Source organism: Globicephala melas, chromosome 11 (genome assembly GCF_963455315.2).
Source record: "Globicephala melas chromosome 11, mGloMel1.2, whole genome shotgun sequence".
Lineage (NCBI taxonomy): Eukaryota > Metazoa > Chordata > Mammalia > Artiodactyla > Delphinidae > Globicephala > Globicephala melas.
In genome coordinates, this window is record NC_083324.2 from 11,866,557 (window position 1) to 11,883,440 (window position 16,884).

General features: G+C 39.1%; 1 protein-coding gene across 3 annotated transcripts in view; it reads left to right on the forward strand.

Annotated features, from left to right (window-relative positions):
• SUMF1 (sulfatase modifying factor 1) overlaps positions 1 to 16,884 on the forward strand; it is a 112,717-nt gene extending 95,833 nt beyond the window's left edge. For 2 of the 3 annotated variants that reach the window (XM_030867776.2, XM_030867779.3), the window contains 2 exons: positions 6,506 to 6,565; positions 15,768 to 16,884. In XM_030867776.2, coding sequence (XP_030723636.1) covers positions 6,506 to 6,565; positions 15,768 to 15,878 — 171 coding nt within the window. In that variant the 3' untranslated portion in view covers positions 15,879 to 16,884. Of the gene's footprint in view, positions 1 to 6,505; positions 6,566 to 12,326; positions 15,736 to 15,767 lie in introns of those variants that run through there. The other variant, XM_030867778.3, reaches the window with a different exon arrangement.

Consider the following 16,884-nt stretch of genomic DNA (forward strand, 5'->3'; position numbering starts at 1 on the left):
AGCTTTGTGAATTGGTTCAGCAGCATAATAGAAGGGACAGAGGGGGAAAAAAATCAGAGGGGGAAAGAAAACAGAAACAAATTATTCAATCTGAATGATGGAGAGAAAATAGAAAATGAATGAATGAATGACGCCTCAGGGACCTTTGTGACTGTAAAAAGATCATCTAACATTTTTTTTCTTATTTTATTTTTTAAACTTAAAATTTTTTTTTAACATCTTTATTGGAGTATAATTGCTTTACAATGGTATGTTAGTTTCTGCTTTATAACAAAGTGAATCAGCTATACATATACATATATCCCCAAGTCTCCTCCCTCTTGCATCTCCCTCCCACCCTCCCTATCCTACCCCTCTAGGTGGTCATTTGTGTTGCGGGAGTCTCAGTGGAGAGGGCCAAGAGCATGGGGCTGAAAGAGTACTCAAAGAAATAATGGCTGACAACTTCCCAAATTTGGGAGGAGATTAAACCTGTAGTCAAGAGGCTAAGTGAACCTTAAATAGGATCATCCCAAAGAAACCCATACCAAGACATATCATAATTAAACGTCTGAAAACAGGAGACAGAGAGAAATCTTGAAAGCAGCCAGAGAAAACTGATACCTTATCTATAGGGGAAAGGCCAATGTGAATGACAGTGGGTTTCTCATCAGAGACCCTAATAAAGGGCAGAAGAAATGGCATGATACTTTTCCCCTGTATTCCCTATGGGCATGATATTTTTTAAGTGTTGAAAGAACTGCCAACCCAGAATGCTTTATCTAGTGAAATGTCTTTTACGAATAGGAGGAAATCAAGACATTTTCAAATGAAAGAAAACGGGAGAATTTGTCACCAGCAGACCTATCCTAAATGAATGTCTAAAGGAAGTTCACTAAACAGAAAGGAAATGATTAAAGAAAGAACCTTTGAACATCAGGATGGAAGAAGGAACATAGTAAGGAGAAATACGGGTGCATACAGTAGGCTGTTCTTCTCTCGAGATTTTTAGGTTTTGTTTGATGGTTGAAGCAGAAATTATAACGTTGATGTGTTTCTAAATGTATTTAGAGGAAGTTTTTTAATGCAATTATAAACAGGGGATGCTAGAGGGTTGTGAAGGGAGGTAAATTTTCTATACTTCACTGGAATTGGTAAAATAATACCAGTAGACATATCTTATCACAGTTATATGTATATATATAAATGTAAATATATATAAAATATATATAAACATAATATTATATATATAACTGTATATAAAATATATCCACATATTTTAATAAAAATATAAAATGTGTTTTATATATTTAATATTTATATATTAATATATTATATATATTTGTTAATATATTTATAAATATATTGTGTATGTATTTTTATATATATAAAACTGTGATAAAGCATTATAGGTAAATAAAAATGAATTTCTTTAAAAAAATGTTCAGGTAACCCACAGGAAGGCAGAAAAAAGAAAACAAAAAAAAAATAGAGAACAGACAAAAACCAAAACATAAAATGACAGTCTTAAGTGCTTAGATATCAATAATTTCATTAAAAGCTCAATGGTCTAAATACATCAATTAAAAGACATTGGCAGAGTGGATTAAAAAACATAACTAACTGTATATGGTCTACAACAAACTCACTTCAAGTATAATGATAAATAGGTTGAAAACAAAATGATGGGAAAAGATGTTTTAGGTAAACATTAATCAGAAAAAAGCAGGAATGGCTGTATTAATGTCATATAAAGTAGACTGCAAAGCAAAGAAAATCACCAGAGTCAGAGAAGGACATTGTGTAATGATAAAATGGTTAATCTACCAAGAAGACATAGTAATACTAAATATATATGCCCCAATGAAAAGAGCTGAAACATATGAAACAAAAACTAATAAAATTGAAAGGAGAAATAGACTAACCTGCAATTGTAGGTGGAGACTATAATGCTCCTTTCAACAATTGATGGTACAATTATATAGAAAATCAGCAAGGATATAGAAGAACTCAACAATATCATCAACCAATGAGATCTAATTGACATTTGTAGAACAATCTACCATACAACAGCAGAATACCCCTTCTTTTCAAGTACTCATGGAACATATGCCAAGATAGACCGTATCCTGCACCATCAAATAAAATTTTGAAAAATTGAAGTCACACAGAGTGTGTTCTCCAACTGCAGTGGAATCAAACTAGAAATCAGTAACAGAAATAAAATAGGAAAATGTCCAACACTTGGACAATAAACACACTTCTAAATAATCCATGGGTCAAACCATACGCTGAAGTGAATGAAAATGAGCACATAGGGACGAGTGCATGCCTGACCCGTGTGGGGTGAGGCACCCTCCTGTGCCCCAGGGCCAGATGCTCACTCCAGGTAATCAACTCCCCACTGGGGCACAACGTATAAGAAAATCAGAATAAATGCTTGATTCCATGTCATTTTCTAAGTGAAAGTGACAGTACAATATACTCATACAGAAGTGCCTCGTTCTTATTAACAGCTGCTTAGTATTCCTCACTATGGATTTCATCACACGTGGTTTAAAAGAAGTGCTGTTTGTCCCTTTGCTGACTGATGAAAATTTGTCAGACGCTCTGTTCCCTCTTTTGCTGTCCTTGTTGTTGTATTACATATGACACGGAGGGAAAGGGAAGCGTATCTCTTGACTACATAAAATGTCGTTGTTTATGCTCCTGTGAAGAACGACCTGGCCAGCCCCAGCACATTGGTCAGCCCTCTTCCTGCAGGCTTACTCCTCATTCAACAAGCCAGTCTTGCTGAGGAGTGGTTCTGTGGCATCTACTGTGGATTTGTTTCATCACTAAGGACTTCTGTGCCTTCCGAGGTGTTTTAGATGAGGCTCTATTCCCCTGCACTAGCACTCGGAGCATTACTCCTTCAGCTCTTGTCCTGAGAACTTGAGATGCACCTTGCTTAGCCTTTTGAGATTATTGGGGCTAACATTTAGAAACCTGCTTTTTAAATTTTTTTTCTTGCTGTCCTTGCAATCATCCAAGCATTAGAGACCTGTTCGTATTTTGCTGTCTGGGAGTAGAGCAGTTATGGGTAGTAGTCCCTTTGGAGACAACATTCACATGGGTTCTTGTCTGTTTCTGATCAGGGTCTCTGTGTTCAGTGTGTATTTTTACTTAGATTCTTGAGTACTGGTGGTGCAGGTTGTGTGGCACGGCAGCCTCTCTTCTTGCCAAGTATACAGGCAGAGAGGTGAGGTATTGACACTACCGTCGGTAGCTTCTCAAGTTGTTTTATTTTTTTTTTATTTTTTCTGCGGTACGCAGGCCTCTCACTGTCGTGGCCTCTCCTGTTGCGGAGCACAGGCTCCGGACGTGCAGGCTCAGCGGCCATGGCTCACGGGCCCAGCCGCTCCATAGCACGTGCGATCTTCCCGGACCGGGGCACGAACCCGTGTCCCCTGCATCGGCAGGCGGACTCTCAACCACTGTGCCACCAGGGAAGCCCTCTCAAGTTGTTTTAACCTGCAGTAGCAAACTTGATCATGAGAGACAACGTTAATTTTGACTTATCGATCCTTTCCTTAATGAAAAGAAATGGAGACATTTCCCCCTTATATTAGTTTCCTAGGGCTTCCATAACAAATGACCACAAACTTGGTGGCTTGAAACAACAGAAATTTATTCTTTTAGTTCTGGAGGCTAGAAGTCTGAGACCAAGGTCCTGGCTGGGCCATACTCACTTCAGAGTTTCTCGAATCCTTCCTTGTCTCGTCCTAGCTTCTGGCAGTTCCCCGGAATCCTTGGCATTCTTTGACTTGTAGCTGCATCACTCCAGTCTCTGCGTCCATCTTTACATGGCCTTCTCTGTGTCCTCTCCTCCTGTTATAGGGACACCAGTCATTGGATTTAGGGCTCACCCTAATCCAGTATGACCTCATCTTAACTAATACGGAAAATTACAAATCTGCAAAGTTCCTATTTCCAAATAAGGTCACATTCTGAGGCTCTGAGTGAACATGAATTTGGGGGGACACTATTCAACCCACTACACACTCCGAGTAATTTTTCTGGGTTTTTTTTGCAAAGTGGTAAGCATTTCAAACAGATGTAGCTGATCCTACATCATGTTGTCTTCTGGCAAGAATAGTTTTATTTATAAGGACCAGATGAGCAGCCACCTAGAGGACTGTGTTAACTGCTGCGGTCATATCAGCCCGGGATGACTCTCATGAGTGCTTGGGTCACTTTGATGAGTGTCACTTTTATTGGTTGTAGACTTCCTTCATTGGAGATGGTGGTGAAAGGGAACTGTTCTGTTCTCCTTCCTGCTGGCAAATCAGCTCCTTTTTCTTGTTCTTGGATCTAACTTGACAAAAGAATTTAATCTTGCATGATAGCAGATACTGTAATCAGCATTTAAACTGTCATTTTTTCCATTGTAACCCAGCATGCAGAGACCCCCCCTGAAGCAGTGTAACGCAAGGATCCCCAAGCAAGAAATTTAATGTAGGAGAGAGCAGCCATTCTATGGGATAGCTACACAGCTTTACATGCTTTCATTTCTGCTTCAGTGAATTGTTGGTGATTATGCTGCTTTTATAGAATGATAAACTCACCCAGCAGATTCTGTTGTAATGGCTGTCAGATTCCAGTTACTCCTGGGAAGGATGCTGTTTTGTGAAGTCATTATTTTCACATGTAGCTCCTCTCAATTATAGCTTGCCCATTTCTAATCAATAAAAGTTTGTTAATGTAACATAAAACATTGAAGGCCATGGAAATACTGTGGCCTTGCAGTGGAATGAAAAATAACCAGTGGCTTGGTCTTTGACAGCTTTTAAGTACCTGGCTTAGAAGAAAACATGAACTTGTGCCCACAAGTTGACATTTGCGAGTCAGTGTGTTAGCCATGCTTGGAGAAAACATGGTTCTTTTAACTTCTGCCACTGACGTCTGGGCCTTTGACAAGCAAAAGGAAAACTAAGATAGGAGGCTCTGTTCAACCTTCTCTTATTTTCAGTAAGCAAAGAACAGGCAGCTGTATGATTAGTTGACTTCTTGCATAACAAAGGAAAAGCAAAAAATTCTTATCCCCCTCAGACTTCCCAGATGTGGCTCTGGTTTGTAGGAGTTTACTGGTAACTCTCAAATACTCTTTGCATGGCTTACCTGATGATGAGGCTTTTGTCCTGGCAGCTTTACGGTGTTCATTTGCATTGCACATTTATCCAGAGCCCTCTCTAGAAGTAATAGTCTTACCTCTTGGCTGGCTTTTTCTGCCTCCAGTTCTCATTGCAGTGGTAGCCACTGTTCCTTCTTTTTTTTTTGGCCTGTGTTGGGTTTTCGTTGCTGTGTGCGGGCTTCCTCTAGTTGTAGTGAGTGGGGGCTACTCTTTGTTGAGGTGCATGGGCTTCTCATTGTGGTGGCTTCTCTTGTTGCAGAGCACGGGCTCTCGGCGCACAGGTTTCAGTAGTTGTAGCACGCGGGCTCAGTAGCTGTGGCACATGGGCCCTAAAGCGCATGGGCTTCAGTAATCGCGGCGCATGGGCTCAGTAGTTGTGGCTCAAGGGCTCTAGAGTGCAAACTCAATAGCTGTGGCGCACAGGCTTAGTTGCTCCGCGGCATGTGTGATCTTCCTGGACCAGGGCTCGAACCCGTGTCCCCTGCATTGGCAGGCGGATTCTTAATGACTGAGCCACCAGGAAAGTCCCGCCACTGTTCCTTCTTGCTTTCTTTTAGGCCTTGCCCAATTTCCTATACTCTTGGTCTCTAAAGTCTTGAGCCAGGCTGCCTCGGTGTGAATCCTCGTTCTCGCATTTGCTTAATCTCAGAAGTTGTTACAGAAATTACATGAGTTAATATTTGCAGAATACTTAGAACCCTACTTGGTTCATAATAAATACTGTATGAATCTTTTTGAAAAAGATAAACTATGTTCTATATCTTGATTGTGGTGGTGGTTATACACTTGTCAAAACTTATCAGAAGTGTGCATTTAAAAGTTTTAAAAGTATAAAAGTTTACTGTATATAAAGTATACCTCAGTAAACCTGACCTAAAATTTTTTTAAAGGTAAAAAGCATATCCGTTTATTCAGTCAGCAAAGGGTTTATTAGGTGTTGCACAGTAGGATTTTAAAAACATAATTCAAAGAGGCTTGCCAGTCTAGTTGAGCTGGCCGGTTATAATGCAGGATAAATTTGCCCATCAGTGTGAGAAGGTGATGTAAGAGGTGCTGCAAAGCAGCTTATTAGTCATCTAGGTAGGAAACACTGTAGGGGTTTGGATTGCTTAAGGCAGTCCCAAAGAGTTCACCAAATAGTAGGAACTTGAGCTGGACCTCAGAAGATGTAGGATTTGGAAAGATGGGCATTCGAGAAGGTGCATGGGTGCAGGTGCAAGACCCAGGGGCAGAAATGCATGTGGAGACTTTAGGCAACCATGTGAGAGCTGGTTGGATTAAAATAGACCCTCTGACTGTGGGAGGGACAGCTGTGCCTTATGGACTAACGAGTTCTCTTCTCTTCATCCACAGAAAGGCCCCCCTTCTGGCAAAGACCGGGTGAAGAAAGGTGGATCCTACATGTGCCATAAGGTAAGTCAAGTCACTAAACTCTGTTTTGGTGTTCTAACAGCAGGTTTATGGATCCATTGTAAACATTAGCCCCAAGATGTCTCATCCACTTCTGTTAATACATACCTATCTCCATCAACGCCAGAAAAAAAAAAGTTTGTGCACAGGCATGGGGAAAAATGGTTCAAGAAGCAGAGGTTGTAAATGATCTGTTGTCAACCATATTCCATCTGTTGTATCTTGACCCTTTGAGACACCTTTGTTGTCCCATGAATCAGGGTGAGCTGTATATCTGGTTTCCAGCATGTAAGTCTGGAAGCACACCCTTAATTTATTTGAGACTCCTGTAAATTTCTGGCTTGTCTGTTGAGATTAAGTTGAGTTATAAATGGAGGGTAGTTTGTGGTATACTGGAATGGAAACATCCCAAGTGTTCTAGGTATATAGTGTGTGCTTTGTGGAATAAACATCTCTCTCAGACAATGATTCTTCTCTTTGGGCTATAATTTCAGTGTCAGAGTTGGTTGTTCTTGGTGAGTAGAAGTAACTCAGTGTTTCATGAGTAACCTTTTTAAGGAGTTCAGAAATCGAATACCAGTTCTCTCCCTTTTTTTCTTTAAATCATATATTTTTAGTATATCTAGGACTTCAACTTCTATCTCTATGTAAACATGGCATTTTGCAGATTGTTATTACAAGAAGCTTCCCATGGTAATTCAGTCAGTCTAGGCAGTTAGAGACTTAAAACTGTAATGGCTCCAAATTAAGTTATTAATTTGATAATGGAGGCATTGTCAAACTTTGCCTTAAAATAATAGTTCTCAAACTTTATTGTACATTAGAATCATCTGGGATCTATAAAAGATATTGATGCCTATTTCCTCACTCACCTCATTCTGACTTGATATTTCTGGATTGTGACCTGGGCATCAGGATTTTAAAGCTCTCAAGGTGATCATAACATACATCAAAGTTTGGGAGCCACTGGCCTAAAGAGAACCTATTTAAATTATGTATATCTGTGAGTTCGTAGGGGTGTGTGTCTTCTGCATTTCTTAGAATCTTTAGTGTAGTTATTTAGGTGGCAGTTCATAGAGTTGAGTTCACTTTATGCTTTACACTTACCTTTATAACAAGATGTGGACAAATTTATCTTTAAAATTCTAACTTTAATTTTAAATTAAAAGCATTGCCCTAGGTTTTCCCAGTACTTTTAAGTGTTCATATACCCATCTGTCTGTAGTCCCAGATTTTTTTCCTTTGATTCAAGCTGTTGCTGCAGGTGTATCTGAATCCTCTTGCTGGGAAACCAGACTTTCATGAAAAACAGGTGAATCTCTTTTTGCACAAGAGCATCTCAAAACCCTAATTACCACCAGTTATGTGTCTGACATATGGCACTTTTCATAATTGGGAGTCCATTTACTCTGTAAGAATTAAAGACCATAAGATTTTTTTTGCACAAATAAGTGGAGAAAATGAATCCTGTAAAAAACATTTTAAGCATGAACACCAAAATATTCCAGTGCCATGCATATGAATGTGTCTACTTTAACATTTCATTTTTCTTGCTTATTTTAAATGTTTAAAATTTTTATAAGCTTCTTAATTTATTCTTTTAAAATATCTTTTAACATGTTTTGTGTGTGTGTGTATATATATATATATATATATATATATATTTTTTTTTTTTTTTTTTTTTTTTGGCGTATGCGGGCCTCTCACTGTTGTGGCCTCTCCCGTTGTGGAGCACAGGCTCCAGACCTGCAGGCTTAGCGGCCCTGGCTCACGGGCCCAGCTGCTCCGCGGCATGTGGGATCTTCCCGGACCGGGGCACGAACCCGTGTCCCCTGCATCAGCAGGTGGACTCTCAACCACTGTGCCACCAGGGAAGCCCTATATTTTTAATAAATACATTTTTATGGTGCAGTTGGTTTTTATATATTTATGTTGTGTCCTGTAACCTTGTTAAACTCATCTGTATAAGTGATGTTTTTGTAGATTCTTTATATATATATATATCTCTTTACTGGAGTATAATTGCTTTACAATGTTGTGTTAGTTTCTGTTGTACAACAAAGTGAATCAGCTCTAAGTATATATATATCCCCATATCTCCTCCCTCTTGAGCCTCCCTCCCATCCTCCCTATCCCATCTCTCTAGGTCGTCAGAAAGCATCGAGTTGATCTCCCTGTTGTTTTTGTAGATTGTGTTGTATTTTCTACGTAAGTGGTTATACCATCTGTGAGTATAGACAATTTTACCTCTTCCTTTTTAATCTGGATATCTTTTATTGCTTTTTCTTACTGTATTGTGTTGGCTAGAACCTCCAGTATATCGTTGAATAGGAGTGGTAAGAACAGACAGTCTTACCTAATTTTTGATCTTAGGGGAAAAACATTTGACTTTTCAAAATTAGGTATGATATAAGCTATAGTGTTTTCAAAGATGCCCTTTATCAGCTTGAGCAAGTCTCCTTCTAGTCCTAGATTTCTGAGAATTTTTTTTATCAGAAATGGATGTGGATTTTGCCAGATGCTTTTTCTAAAGCTATTGAGATGTTTATGTGGTTTTTCTTTTTCAGCCTGTTAATATGGTGAATTATAGTCATTGATTTTCTGTTTTCAAATGTTAAACCATCCTTGGCTTCCTGGAATACATCCACTTAGTTATGATGTATTATCCTTTGTATATGTTTTGGATGCAGTTTGCTAAAATATGTTCGTGATTGGTATTGGTCTCTTGTTTTTTTGTTTTTGTTTTTTTTTCTGTCTGATATTAGTATCAGTGTATTGCTGGCTTCATAGATTGATTTGGGAAATATTCCCTCATCTTGAATTTTTTGGGGAAGAGTTCATGTAGAGTTAGCATTTTTCTTCCTTAAATGTCTGATAGAATTTCCCCAGGAAAACCATTTGGGCCTAGAGTTGTAACCATACATTTAATTTAGTTAATAGCTACAGGGTTGTGCAGATTATCTGTTTGTTCTTGATTAAGCTCTGGGAGTTTGTGTCTTTCAAGGAATTTGTCCATTTCAGCTGAGTTAATGAATTTATTGACATAAACTTTGCCTTTTCACTTGCTGTTTAGACCATTTATATTTAATGTGATTGTTGATATGGCTGGATTTAAATTTGTTGTCTTGATATTTGTTTTTCTCTTTGTCTCATCTGTTCTTTTCCTTTTGCTTTTTTTTTTCTTTTTTTGGATTAAGTGGTTTTTTTATCACTTCATTGTCTCTCCTTTGGCTTATTAGCTATAACTCTTTATTTAAAAATTTTGTGGCTGATTTAGAGTTTATATTATACATCTTTAACTTTTCTTAGTCACCCTGAAGGATAAGTTTTAATTTAGTCAGGCTCAGAGTGATGGAGAGAGTATTCCAGAAAACAGAATAGCAGAGTGACAAAACTGAGTGGGATCCACAAGATTTTCCAGAGAGAAACGGCAGCTCTAGGATCTTTGGTCAAGTTAATTGTAGATGATGTAGGTTTTTAACCTCAGCCTGGTTATTTTGGTGTAGTCAAGAAAACAGCGCAGTGTTGGCTGTGAATTACTTTCAGTGCTTGTTCTTTACACTAGATTAAGAGTGGCAGTTTTAACTGCCACTAAGTATATTAAGATGTGGACTCTAGAATTAGATCTGGGTTGGAGTTCTGTAACTGTTCTTGGCTAGTCTTTGCCTGTAACATTAGGCAAATTACTTAACCTTTCTAAGCCTCAGTTTTCACACTTGTAAAATGTACATCATAACTGCACGTATTGTAAGGTTCTTACGAGGAATAAATGCAGCAAAGTAAATACGCACTTGGTACAGTGCCTAGCTCATGGTAAAGTCTCCATAAGTTAGTTGCTGCTAACACCATCATTCTTAATCATCATCTTTATTATAATAAGATTATTTTCTCCCATTTTCTCTTTTGAATAAAAACCAACTAATGAACTGCTAACTAGACAGGCAGAATCCTGGAAATGATTACTGTAGCACAGGTAAAAATCAGTAAAAGAAAGAAAATCAATAAAAAGAGAAAAGAATAATGTAATTCATTTTGAAAAAAAAATCATCTTGCTTAGAAGGTAACTTACTTTTGATCATGGCCCAGGGCCAGTTTGCATGACTAAAGTAAGCTCTGATTATTATTTTTGATTTTTTGAAAGTCCATCCAAAGTATAGCTTCAGTAAGGAGACGAGGCACAGAAAGAACAACTATGAGTCAACATGGTGTTAAGAGCACAGATTCTGGAATGGGACTGAAAAGACTGTAATCCTGGATTCACAGTTACAAACCATGTGACCTTAGGCACACTATTACCACACCTCTGTGTCGGTTTTTTCCTTGTGTATACATATATATATATTATTGTGTATACAATAATACCTACCTCAGGATTATTGAGAGGATTAAGTCACTTAATACATGTGAAGTTCTTAGAACAGTTCACATGGTAAGTACTCAAGAAATACTAGTCTTTCTTGAAGTTGTTAGATTAATCTCTGTGGGATCTTTAGCCCAACCTACAACATTGACGAAATCCTCACTCCCCTACCCCCTCAACCCCACCATTTTACATCAAGATTAGTAGCAAAAGGAGTTGCCCAAGTGTCAGTGGCAAGAGCAATGGATGGGAAATTGAGAGACCTGAGTTCTGCTGTGTCATTTTTCTATAATCATTTTGTTCATAATGAGCTACAATTACCTTAAAACTGTTCTTTATCCCTAAAAGTCTTCCTCTCATAAAAACCATATTGCCGTCCCACTTGACTTCAGAGCCCCAAGGCTGGTAAGCCATTATCTTAAATGAATTGTTCTTGAATCCAGGATCATATTCTTAGTGCAGATATCGAGGTCAGTTTCACAAAGTAATTAGCCATTTTGATGAAATGGGACTAAAATAGGCCCTCACTACTACCTCTGTTCTTAATTAATAAAATGACCCATATTTCAACCACTCAAAGACCTAACATCATTAATAACCATTTTTAGTGCTAAAAGTAGAGTTGGAAAAAAAGAAAGAGCAATGAGGACATATGAAATCAGGCCATTTTTCTCTTTAATTACGTATTTCATTAGTTGCCGATTACTGGAATTTAAAATGAACTGCTTATTAATAAATGTTTGCTGAGTGAATGAGTGCATTTGCAGTGGAATGATAATGTGAATTGACTGTTTTCTCATGTGATGGTCCTGACCTTTCAACACTAACTTGTAGTGATACTTGCTTTTTAGTGTTTAGTTCTTCATCATTTAGGTTAATGGAAGACTTTAGGTACTGCTATGATCCAAAAAAGGACTAGCTCTTTTTGTTGTCACTGATTTTAAGCTTTTTTGTTATGTAAGCAAAACATTTTCATGGCATAAAAATTAGAAAATAAATAATAAACAGAAAAATGAAAAAAATCGTTCACGCTGCTTTCTGAAGAAAACTGTTAATAGCATTCTACCAAACTCTTCGGTGCACTTTTATTTTTTCTTCCCAAAATGGAATTATGCTGTATGTACCAGGGCCTTCAAATATGACTATGGTCAATAATCTCTTATACATCATGGATCTCTTTTCTGATCACAGTGCTCCAGGCAGGCACAATTCGTCACAGTTGCTACAGCCTGCATTTTGTGGCATATGAAAACCAAATTTTAAAACAGTTTGTTATAGAATTTGAGAGACAAGTTGCATATTGAACTATGCCATCGGACAAAGACCTCAGTCCTATGCCTTGTCACCAGAGATACCCCTTCATCTTTTCCATTTATATAACAAATAATTTTCCTATTTTTGTAGCAAATGCGTAACCGTATTCAGATGCTGGCAAGGAATCATCTTCCCAACACAAGATCACTAAGACCTGCAGAGAAGCTGCTTTTGTTTTAGTAAGGAAGCAGGTTAACCCAAGGAGGTCAGATAAGACAGGCAAAGTGAGTTCTTTTAATTAAGAGTGTTGTGTTCATTATAAAGTAACAATTACAATAATCTCCACATGTCTACTGCTTTACTTTTTCATGTAAAGATAAGATGAAGCATTTTGACATTATTCCATTAATAGCCCCATTTTATCGGAAGAGGGAGCAGATTCAGAAAGGCTTTGCCTAAGGTTAAATAGCTAATGAGTCTTGGATTTTGCCTTTTCAGGTGAGTAAATTAGTAAAATGTTTGTCACAATTTCCACCTGTGTCAAGCCCAACCTCTTTCTGCCAAGTAGACCACCTTTAATGTGACTCCATCCTATTTATCCACCCACGTTTCCTGCTTTTTATCATTTATCCTCTCTGTGCCACTCATTGCTTTTGCCTGGAATTCTCATTCTCTGAATCTTTGGGCAGCTCAGCTCTCGCAGCGCCTCATCAGAGGAGCCTTCCCAGGCCACCTTATCTAAGTAGCACCTAGTCACGTCTAGTCCTCTCTCCCTATGTGACTTTCTTCCAAGCTGACCACTGCCAGAAGCACTCTTGAATTTATCCGTTTATTTATTGTCTGACTACTTAACTCCTTGTTGAATGTGAGCTTCCCGATAACGGGTACATTGTTTTGTTCCGCATTGCTTCCCTCGTGCCCAGAATAGCATCTAGCATGTTGTAAACTCTCAAATATTCAATGAATAAATAAACCATGCTCTGACACTCTCAGGCTGTGGCCTTGCTATCCTCTTCACTTGCCTGAATTTTTCCATTTTTATGCCTCTGATGTTATTGTTTTCTCCACTTAACATACCTTCTTTCCTTGTTTCTAAGTCCTGTAAATCAGTGCTACTCAGTTTGTGGTCCATGGGCCCGTAGCATTAGCAGCACCTGTAAGCTGGTTAGAAATGCAGATTCTTGGAACCCACACCAGACTTACTGAATCAGGATCTCTGGGTTTGTGGCCTAGGAATAGGTATTTACATGAGCTCTCCAGGCTATTCTTCTGTATACTCAAGTCGGAAGGCCACTGCCATAATCACGTAAATCCTGCTCTGGCCAAGTTCTGCCTTCAAAAGTCTTTCCTAAAAAATTAGACATTTAGTGACTATTTCCTCCCCTGAATTAATAGTAGCCTCAGAATCTTTTAATCCTAGCTTGTTTTGTAGCTTTTTGATGTGTAATCATTGTTTCCTCAACCAGCCTGTGATCTCCAGTGGGACAGTGCGCACAGGAGGCGATCAGGAAACGCTTGATTGTTTTTTGTCATGTGTGGTCCAGTTATGGAACAAGAATGTCCCTGTCTGACTGCCTGCCCCCCTGCCCCAAGCTCGATTCTTGCTCCAATGTAGAATTCACTGCACACACTGAGAGCATGGGGCCCTGCATTATCCACAGGAGCTTGATTCTAAAAATACCAAAGCACCTTGCTTCACAGCAGCCCAGTGAGTAGGCCCTACATGGAACAAAGCTTCTGCCGTGTCTTTCTGCATGGTCACCTCTAGTCATTTTAGAGCTTCCGTTGCATCCCAATCACAGGTAGTAGCAGATGCCATCACATCTTTCATTATTTCAGGCATATTTTTTTATTCATTTTCCCTCTGCCTGCCTGAATGTTGGTAATAGTGTTACATTCTTCACTGGCCACAGGGAAAATGAGAAAATTGGTTGCTACTGTTTTGCTATCTATAAAAGACAGAGCACCATGTGTTTTTTGTTTTTTTCATGGTGGAAGTGCTCCAGAGAATTCCTTTGTCAGCTCTAGAGATAATTTTTATGAAGATTAGAAACATTCAACTTTCGTGAGAGAAAGGAGAATAATAAGAATTAAGGAAAAAAAAACATCTTTCATACTGCCCTATTTTGCCCCTCCACAAATTCTCTCTGCTTCATGAGTTCCAAAGTTACTCTACATGATTCTTTGTGCAGTTTCTTTAACCAGCGGCGGGGACTTGAGTTTCCCAGCGCCCACTCAGAGTTGATGCTCTTGGTACACAGGGTAACTAGTTTATTTTCATTGTCTGTTATTTTTGATCAAAGATCTTAGGACATAAGAGTTCCATGCATGGTTATTTTTGGAACGTGGAAGCTTTTGAAGTGTTTGAATCAAGTCATCTGTGGTTATTCACTGACTATCTAGTAGGTGACCAGGGATATGTGTTAGGTTTTCCCTGGTGTGTACATGCAGGGGACTATAACAGGGGTGGGACAGAATCATGAGTTGTGATGCCTTTCCATCTACGAGTATCGACTGTTGCTAGGCAGGCAAGCACACCACAGTTAGACCTGGGTTCGAATTCTACTTCTTTTAACAACTGTGTCATCTAGGGTAACTCATTTAATTCCTCTGGCCATTATGATCAAATCAAATAAGTGATGAAGGCGCCTAGCACCATGCCTGGAGAGCTTGATGTCTGTGTGTTTGTGCATATGTATATACCATACTCTGCTCTTATAAAATAAAACAATACCAAACAAGTCCCCCACACAAAGATACATAGCTTTATGAATTACTGTGATTTAAACTCCAAAAGCAATGTATTAAGAAAAAATGTTTTCCACAGCCTTTCCTACTCTTGATGTTCCTGGGCTTGCTGTTCAATTTTTTGCCAACCTGTTGGATAGTAAATAATAACTTAATGTTGCTCTTAATTAATATTTTCTCAATTGCCATTTAGCTTTATTACTTGGTTTCTTGTCTACTTGTCAAATGCTATTCTAAATGTGCAAACGTGCAAATAACTCTTTAAATTATAAAAGTAATACATAGTTATCATCGGAAATTTGAAACCCCACTGCCTGAGGATAACTACGGTTCGGATTATGGTGCATTTTGAATCTTCCAGTCTGCTTTTCTTTGGCGTACGTGATTATCTAGATTGAGATCATAGCACATATACAGTTTTGTATTCTGACTTTTTCATTTAAGATTGTATCCTGAGAAATTCCTGTGTCATTAAATGTTACATGAAAACATGCCTTTTAATGGCTGCTTACGAGTCTAAATTATGGATGCGCCATAACTTATGTAACCATTGGTTGTTACATTTTTTTAAACTGTTCTAAGTAATACTCACACCAACATCTTTGTACTCTATCTAGTCACGTTTATAACAGAACACTGGATAATGTGGTGAGCTCGCAACGCGCTACCCTTTTCGGAAACATAGCTGCTAAATGTGCAGGAGGCGGGTGCCTGTAGGCAGGCACTGTCTGCAGATAGGCATAACTCTCTACAGTTGGTACTTGGGTACAACGTCAATCTGACAGTTGAGAGCCTTCAGCCCAGACTCCAAGAGCACTCATGTGTCTGGTTCTCTCCGCAAAGTCCTACTGCTACAGGTATCGCTGTGCTGCTCGAAGCCAGAACACACCTGACAGCTCCGCTTCGAATCTGGGATTCCGCTGTGCAGCCGACCACCTGCCCACCACAGGCTAACAGCCACGAAGAGCCTTCCTGAATCGGAGAAGTCGTGTCTAACCTGCACGCGGCTTCCCTCAGAAGGCTGAACAACCTCGTGTGAAGAATTCCCAACCCCAGGTGGGTTACATACCTGCCCAATGGCCAAAGGAACCGTGTGGCGAGACCAAATAGCTGACCTGCATCAGCAAGTGTGCTTTATTGTGTGGTGCATTTCATGTTTTACTTTTGGAGTCTTTTAAAGAGGAAGGCGGTGGAGGGCACCCAGAACTAGGCCTCAGGAGGTCTGCGTTCTACCCAGGCTCTGCCCTTGGGTTAGACCCCAGGGTCCCACACTTGACCTTCCTGGGCCTCAGTGACCTCATCTGTCCAGTGAGGGGATGCACAACATGATCTCTGAGGCTGTCTCCCAACTCGCAGATTGTCTGAATATATCAGATTCTATTGTGATTTCATAGTGAGAGTTTATGGCAGGTTGTTTTTTAGCTGTTTTTTCCCATGTGTGAACCTTGGGTAATATTAATCATGTAAAATAATCGTTCTCTTGTATATTATTTTCAGAAAAGAATGAGGGGGGTGGTGGTGATGGGTCTTTATATTCGTACTGCACTTTGTTTTTTCAAGGAAATCAGTGTCTTTTACATTGTTATAATGAATTCCACTTGGGCCAGTGATGGTGCGCTCAAGTTCAGCAGTCCGAACACGCAGGGATGTCTGTGAGGTGACTTTACTGTGCTTTATATTTTAACATTAAGTGCCTTTGGTTCAGGGGGGCAGTTACAAGCCCTATTTCCCCTCTCCCCAAAGCCTTTGGTGAATGTGAAATGTTTGCTACATGGAGAAACCTGTTTAATTCTAAATGTAGGAGAAAAAAACCAAGAACCTTGAATTAACTGTATTCAGGGTATCCAGTATTTTGTAATAGGGAAGTAGGAAACCTTGTTGGCTGTGGAGTGTCAGATGCTTCAGATCATGCACTGTGTCGAATAAAGTGGTATCTGCTAAATCAGGCTTCACTCTCATT